The sequence below is a fragment of the Nicotiana sylvestris genome, chromosome 8 (genome assembly GCF_000393655.2).
Source record: "Nicotiana sylvestris chromosome 8, ASM39365v2, whole genome shotgun sequence".
Taxonomy (NCBI): Eukaryota; Viridiplantae; Streptophyta; class Magnoliopsida; order Solanales; family Solanaceae; genus Nicotiana; species Nicotiana sylvestris.
In genome coordinates, this window is record NC_091064.1 from 125,464,112 (window position 1) to 125,471,984 (window position 7,873).

The 7,873-nt window shown below is 44.4% G+C and overlaps 1 protein-coding gene across 1 annotated transcript; it reads right to left on the reverse strand.

Annotated features, from left to right (window-relative positions):
* Window positions 1-1,649: 1,649 nt before the first annotated feature.
* Window positions 1,650-3,023, reverse strand: LOC138875636 (uncharacterized). Its single transcript, XM_070154487.1, has 2 exons — window positions 2,548-3,023; window positions 1,650-1,809 (listed from the first exon to the last, which is right to left on the reverse strand). Exons 1-2 carry the CDS (start codon window positions 3,021-3,023, stop codon window positions 1,650-1,652), a joined length of 636 nt encoding a protein of 211 aa, XP_070010588.1.
* Between the last annotated feature and the right edge of the window lie 4,850 nt (window positions 3,024-7,873).

Below are 7,873 nucleotides of genomic sequence, written 5' to 3' on the forward strand. Positions count from 1 at the left end.
GCTATGAAAATGGTGCCTCAGAACAATGATGCCTTTGGATGATTTGGCGATCTTTCAGCCTATGAGATGCAGTAGGTGGCAATCTTTCAGCCAATCCAAGATAAATAAGGTGGCGATCTTTTAGCCGTTGCAAGATGTAAATGAAATGGCGATCTTTCAGCCATGCAAGATGTATATAAAGTGGTGATCTTTCAGCCGATACAAGATGTAAATGAAGTGGCAATCTTTCAGCCGATCCAAGATGTAAATGAAGTGGCGATCTTTCAGTCATGCAAGATGTAAATAAAGTGGCGATCTTTCAGCCAAGCAGATGAAGGTAGAGCTTAATCTCGGAAGGCAGAATGGTAGCCTTATGCAATGCAAGAAAATGCAGATAGAGGTAGAGCTTAACCTCGGAAGGCAGAATGGTAGCCTTATGCAATGCAAGAATGCATATGGAGGTAGAGCTTAACCTCGGAAGGCAGAATGGTAGCCTTATGCAATGCAGAGAATGAAGATGGAGGTAGAGCTTAACCTCGGAAGGCAGAATGGTAGCCTTATGCAATGCAGAGAATGCAGATGGAGGTAGAGCTTAACCTCGGAAGGCAGAATGGTAGCCTTATGCAATGCAGAGAATGCAGATGGAGGTAGAGCTTAACCTCGGAAGGCAGAATGGTAGCCTTATGCAATGCAGAGAATGTGGATGGAGGTAGAGCTTAACCTCGGAAGGCAGAATGGTAGCCTTATGCAGGAAGTAAAAATAGCAAATGGCAATAGAGTTTTCTTAGCTGATAGCGGATTGTGGTATCGTGATTACTAGGGATATTGTGCCTGCTAGGTCACTGTTGTGTACGGACAACAGTTGCGAGAAAGCGCAATGGTTCGGAGAGTTGTATTCCTGAACTTTGTGAGTGAGCGTATAGTATATTTGATGATTTTGCAACTCAAGTGCCTGTATCCAAAGAAAAAGTCGTGAGTTTGTAAAGGGGGAGGTTAGTTCGTATCCCTGCTAGCTTTGCTTGACCTGCTCGATTTTGATCTAGTGATACTACCCGTATCATTAGGGTAGCATTGCTAAACAGAGCGATTTCAGAAATAAACATGCATGATTTTAATAAAGAAAATGTAACATAAATACATAATTAAGAATAGTTTTCTTTAGATGAACCGACGACTGCGACGTGGTTCAAGACATTGCAACTTCTCTTGCTCCGGAATTTTGAGGGTCCTCCTCAAAATTCTTCCCCAATTTACTGGGTTGCTACTTCTGATGGTTGCTTGTGGCGAATGGCTGAAATCACTTCGGAATTTTGAGGGTCCTTTTCAAAATTCTGCCCTAGTTTTCAATTGCGGGGGAAATGAAAATTTTATTGAATTGTGACCTAACCCATAGGGTTGCCTACGTATCCCCTCTTAAATGGGAATCAGGTCAGGCGTAGTTCAAATTACATCATATAAGGTTTTCATAAAGATTACACATAGTATCGCTTGACTGTGTCTGAATTGATCGGCTTTGGCCAAACTTCTCCGTCCATTTCTGCAAGTATAAGGGCTCCTCCTGTCAGAACCCAGTGAACCATATACGGACCCTGCCAGTTGAGAGAGAATTTCCCTTTGGCTTCATCTTGATACAAAAAATTTTTCTTTAACACCAGCTGCCTCGGTGTGAATTATCTCGGCTTGACTCTTCTGTTGAAGGCTATGGACATTCTGTTCTGATAGAGCTGACCGTGGCAAACTGCATTCATTCTCTTTCCATCTATAAGAGCTAGTTGCTCGTAACGACTCTTCATCCATTTTGCGTTGTCGAGCTTTGCTTCCTGTATGATCCTTAAGGAAGGAATTTCTACCTCAGCGGGAATGACTGCTTTTGTACCGTAGACCAGCATATAGGGGGTTGCCCTTGTCGATGTGCGGAATGTGGTGTGGTATCATAATAAAGCAAATGATAGCTTCACATGCCACTGCTTATGCTTCTCTATCATTTTCCTTAGTATCTTCTTGATATTCTTGTTGGCGGCCTCTACGGCTCCGTTCATCTGAGGTCTGTACGCTATAGAATTCTTGTGTTTGATCTTGAAGGTTTCACACATGGATTTCATCAAATCACTATTGAGGTTGGAGCCATTATCAGTAATGATTGACTCTGGAATCCCGAACCGACACATGATACGGTCGCGGACGAAATCCGCCACGACTTTCTTAGTCACTGCCCTGTAAGATGATGCTTCAACCCATTTGGTGAAATAATCAATTGCTACTAGGATAAACATGTGTCCGTTTGATGCGGCGGGTTCGATTGGTCCGATAACATCCATTCCTTAGGCGGCAAACGGCCACAGCGAGCTTGTTGCATTAAGCTCGTTTGGAGGCACCTTTATCATGTATGCATGTATCTGGTAGCGGTGGCACTTTCAGGCATACTAGATGCAGTCTGTTTCCATAGCTATCCAAAAGTAACCAGCTCGGAGTATTTTCTTTGCTAAAACAAAGCCATTCATATGTGGACCACAGGTCCATGCATGAATTTCCTCTAATAGCCTGGATGCTTCCTTTGCGTCGACACACCTTCGTATTCCCAAATCAGGAGTCCTCCTGTACAGGATTCCTCCGCTGTGAAAGAAATTGTTAGATAACCTCTGAAGCATGCACTTCTGAGTAGTGTTCGCGAGTTCTGGGTATTCTCCTTTTGCTAAGTATTCCTTGATATCATTAAACCAAGGCTTTCCGTCTGCTGCTTCTTCTTCAATATGAGCACAGTAAGCGGGCTGATCATAGATATTTACCGGGATAGGATCAATGAAATTCTTGCCTGGATGTTGTATCATGGATGATAGGGTAGCCAGTGCATCAGCGAATTCAGTCTGGACCCTGGGAACATGCTGGAATTCTATCTTTGTGAACCTCTTTCTCAAGTCCTGCACATGATGCAGATAAGGGAGTATCTTGGAGTTCTTGGTCGCCCATTCTTCTCGGACCTGATGTATAAGCAAGTCTAAATCCCCCATTACTAGCAACTCTTGGATGTTCATGTCAATGGCCATCTTGAGCCCTAAGATGCAGGCTTCGTACTCTGCCACGTTGTTGGTGCATGGGAATCTGAGCTTGGCAGATATTGGATAATGCTGACCGGTTTCTGATACTAGGACTTCTCCTATGCCAACTCCTTTGAAATTTGCTGCTCCATCGAAAAACATTCTCCAACCGTCATAGGATTCTGCAATGTCTTCTCCTATGAATGATACCTCTTCATCAGGAAAATATGTTTTCAGGGGTTCGTATTCTTTGTCCACGGGATTTTCAGCAAGGTGATCTGCTAGTGCCTGTCCTTTGATTGCTTTCTGAGTCACGTATACAATGTCAAATTCACTCAACAGGATTTGCCACTTCAGCTTACCAGTGGGCATGGGCTTCTGAAGGATGTACTTCAAGGGATCCATTCTTGATATGAGATATGCAGTATAGGCACAGAAGTAGTGCCTCAACTTCTGAGCTACCCAAGTCAAAGCACAACAGGTGCGCTCTAACAGAGAATACCGAGCCTCGTACAGGGTGAACTTCTTACTGAGGTAATAGATGGCCTGCTCCTTCCTCCCCATTTCATCATGCTGCCCCAGAACACAACCGAATGCCCCGTCCAATACTGCAAGGTAGAGTAATAAAGGTCTACCCGGCTCAGGCAGAAATAAGACTGGTGGTGTTGATAGGTATTCCTTCATTCTGTCGAAAGCTTTTTGGCAATCATCAGTCCATGTGGTAGCGGCGTCCTTCTTCAACATCTTAAAGATCGACTCATAGATGACCGTAGATTGTGCTATGAACCAGATGATGTAGTTAAGTCTTCCCAGGAAGCTCATTACGTCCTTCTTGTTCTTTGGCGGTGGCAGTTCTTGAATAGCTTTGACCTTAGATGGATCCAGTTCTATCCCTCGGCGACTCGCAATGAACCCAAGTAGTTTTCCAGCAGGAACCCAAAATGTACATTTTGAGGGGTTCAGTTTCAGGTTGTATCTTCTCAGTCTGTTGAAGAACTTCCTCAAATCTTCCATGTGGTCAGTGTTTTCTTGGACTTTATGATGACATAATCTACATATACCTCAATCTCCTTGTGTATCATATCATGGAAGATAGTAGTCATGGACCTCATGTAGGTGGCCCTTGCATTCTTTAACCCGAATGGCATCATCTTGTAGCAATACATCCCCACGGCGTAATGAAAGCCGTTTTCTCAGCATCTTCTTCGTCCATCCAGATCTGATGATATCCAGCAAAGCAATCTACAAATTATTGCAACTCATGCTTGGCGCAATTGTCGATTAGGATGTGTATGTTCGGCAAGGGGAAGTCGTCCTTTGGACTGGCCCGATTGAGATCCCGGTAGTTGACACAAACTCTGACCTTCCCATCCTTCTTAGGCACCGGCACAATATTGGCTAACCACGTCGGATATTCTAATACCCTGAGGACCTTAGCTTTGACCTGCTTAGTGACTTCTTCCTTAATTTTCAGACTCATGTCGGGTTTAAACTTTCTGAGCTTCTATTTTACCGGTGGACATGTCGGATCAGTTGGTAGTTTGTGGGACACAATAGATATGCTCAAACCAGTCATGTCATCATATGACCAAGCGAATATGTCCTCATATTCCTTCAGAAATTCTGTCTATTCTTCCTTTTCTGACGGTGACAAATGGACGCGGATCCGAGTTTCTTTGATATTTTCTGCATCTCCCAAGTTAATAATCTCGGTCTCGTCCAGGTTGGACTTAGATCTGTTCTCAAAATTTTCGACCTCTTTAACAATCTCTTCTGGTATATCATCTTCCTCTAAATCTACGCTCGTTTATTGCGTTGTCTCGTTGCATGTCACAGCCATTGGTTCATCAAAATAGGTAATAGTAATGTTGTATAAGTAAAGTAATGAGAGAAAATAATAAGAGTAAGATTTGTAAGGAAACTGAAATACTTTGATAAATTTCATAACTATTTTGAACATTGGAAGATCTTATTGCGAAAATTCAAAAATGCGAAAGGAAAATCAACTAGTAAAAATAAAAGATAGTGCATGATGCTTTGTTCAGCCTTGCTACCCTGAGGTTTTTTGAGCTCTGGTGGTTCTGATGGTCCATTTGTTGAGGCGTGCTCCTCGGCTTACGACATGTATAGAAGGGCCTTCCTCCCCCTCCTCCTCGAAAATGACATAACAATCCATGTCATCTTCTTCTAGGAATAAATTCCTCACTGCTGCCAGTGCTTCCTCTTCTTCCGACCCATAGATAACATCGATCGGCTGGAAAGTCTGCTCCAAATGTGATATTGGCTGCTCCAGCGGGTAGTATGGGCCACGCCATGGTGGCGACCAGTTGTTGAATTCCTCCCAAGTATACTTGTATCCCAGACCGAAAGTAGTGTCATGTTTCTTCAGTTTGATCGGCTTGGCGATTCCTTGGAGGTTCTTTCCAAGTCCCTTGCCAGGCTCATATCCGCTCCAGTTCAATATGCTTTCGATTTTGTTGTCCCACCATTTGTCTTTGTCAATGGCGTTGACTCGCTCGATGTGGTGATAGGTTTCCCCGCCTATCTTTCTCCTTCCTCTAATCGCTGGGATGGTTTGGCGACTATATATGGGATTGCTCCTGTCATCGTGAATGATCACCTCTTGGTGGTTCCACTCAAATTTCATCGCCTGATGTAGTGTTGATGCTACGGCCCCAGCGGCATGAATCCACGGCCGTCACAACAGCAAGTTGTAAGATGTCGGCACTTCTATAACCTGAAAATCAACGTCGAACCAAGTAGGCCCCATTTGCAAACACAGGCTGATTTCCCCAATGGTGGATCTTTGGGAACCGTCGAAAGCTTTGACGTTGATGGCCCCATCCTCAATCTCATGCAGACCCTTTCCCAATGTTCTGAGTGTTACCAACTGACAAATATTGAGGTTGGGCCCTCCATCAATCAGGACCCTAGTGATAAAATAATCTTCGCATTGTATGGTGATGTGCAATGCTTTGTTGTGACTCAACCCTTCTGGTGGCAGCTCATCTTCATGAAAAGTGATCTTGTGACTTTCCAATACCTGCCCTACCATGTTTGCCATTTCTCCTCCGGTGATGTTGTTTGGTACATATGCCTCACTCAGCACCTTCAACAAGGCATTCTTATGTACGTCGGAACTTTGCAGCAAAGCTAGGATAGAAATTTGTGCCGGTATTTTGTTTAGCTGATCAATGGCTGAGTATTCCTTGGCTTGTATCTTTCTCCAGAGATCATCGGGCCCGGTTTCAGTAATGGTCGGTCGACCAGAGGCTTGCTTACTCGACTTAGCTAAATGCTCCGGAGTATAAACCCTGCCGGTTCTTGTTATACCTTGTGCCGCAACTGTTTCCCCGAATTTAGCTTTCCCTTTCCTTCTCGCCTCGATTGTGTAATCCCAAGGTATGGCATTTGTATGGAATGGTGTTACGGCCGACGTTGCTACTGGAATGGGCACCTTTACTCCGAGCGGAGCATGTATTTTGGAGGGTAAAACTGCAACTTCAAACGGTGCGGGTGCGTTTTCTGGAAACCCAAACTCGACCTCAATTGGTGTTGGCGTCTTTGTGGGGGAGTGCTTCAAACTCAAATGGTACAGACATGTTTACCTCGACATCCCCAAAAGGCTGAGTTTGGACTACAATGGGATTGAGGGTGACTATTGGCTTCTTTGGTTCGTCACCTTCTGTGATTAAATTGATCGATCCTTGGGGATCCCAATCATCCTCTATTTCAATCATGTGAACACCTCCACCCCTATGGTCTGGCAGAGGGTTGTTGCGGACGTTCGGAGTAGGCTCCTTTACTGCAATGATCTTGTTATCAATCAAAGTCTGGATCTTGTCTTTCAGAGAGCGGCATTCATCAATGGTATGCCCTTTCATGCCGGAATGGTATGCACAGGATTTATTTGGATTGACCCATTGAGAATGGTTTTCCGGGGTTATAGCAGGGATAGGGGTGACATAACCAGCAACTTTGAGCCTTTCGTACAGCTGGTCAATCGGTTCATCAATGGCGGTATACTGTTTGGGGGGTCTACGGTCAAAATTTGGTCAAGGTCTAGGAAAGTTTTGGCGTGTGGGAGGTGATTGATAGTGGGATGGCTAAGCATTGTAGGCTTGGTAGACATGTGCGGGTTGGGAATATCTGGGTGAAGTAGGTTTATATGTGGGAGGTGGGGGTAATTGGTAATTAGGTGGTGGAGTTTGGTAAAAGGGTGAGGGTGCTTGGTAATTCGTGGCAGGCTGATATGTGAGTGGTGGTATCGGATAGGCTTGGTATTTGATAGGGGATTTGGCTCTTTGTGCAACCATTACGACACCTACGTCTCTTTTCTTTGACATACCACCAGATTGTAAAGCCTTATTGGTAGCTTGCAAAGCTTCAAAGTCTGTAACCATACCACTTTTGATGCCTTCCTCGATCCTTTCCCCTAGCTTGATGATGTCGGAAAATTTCTGGCTCTCAATCAACATCAGCCTTCCATAGTACTGTGGGTCTTGAGCCCGAACGAAAAACTTGTTCATTTGTTCTTCTTCTAAAGCAGGTCTGACCTTAGAAACTTCTAATCTCCAGCGAGTGGCATACTCGCGGAATGTTTCCGTGGGCTTCTTCTTTAAGTTCTGGATGTAGAACACATCTGGTGCATATTCTGTATTGAAACTGAACTTGTCCATAAAGTCAGACGTCATACTCACCCAGTTTGACCATTTCTTCGGGTCTTGGATAATGTACCAAGATAGAGCATCTCCCTTCAGACTCCTCATAAAAAGCTTCATGCGAATCCTTTTGTCCTTACCTACTCCGACCAACTTGTCGCAGTATGTTCTCAAGTGGACTCTCGGATTCCCGGTACC

Excerpts from the sequence above, each read along its gene's own strand:
- LOC138875636 (XM_070154487.1), bottom strand. The coding sequence starts at position 3,023 with ATGGCCATTGACATGAACATCCAAGAGTTGCTAGTAATGGGGGATTTA. Across the intron at positions 1,810-2,547 it reads CCTGATTTGGGAATACGAAG|GATCATACAGGAAGCAAAGC; the intron begins GTGTGTCGACGC and ends TCCTTCCTTAAG.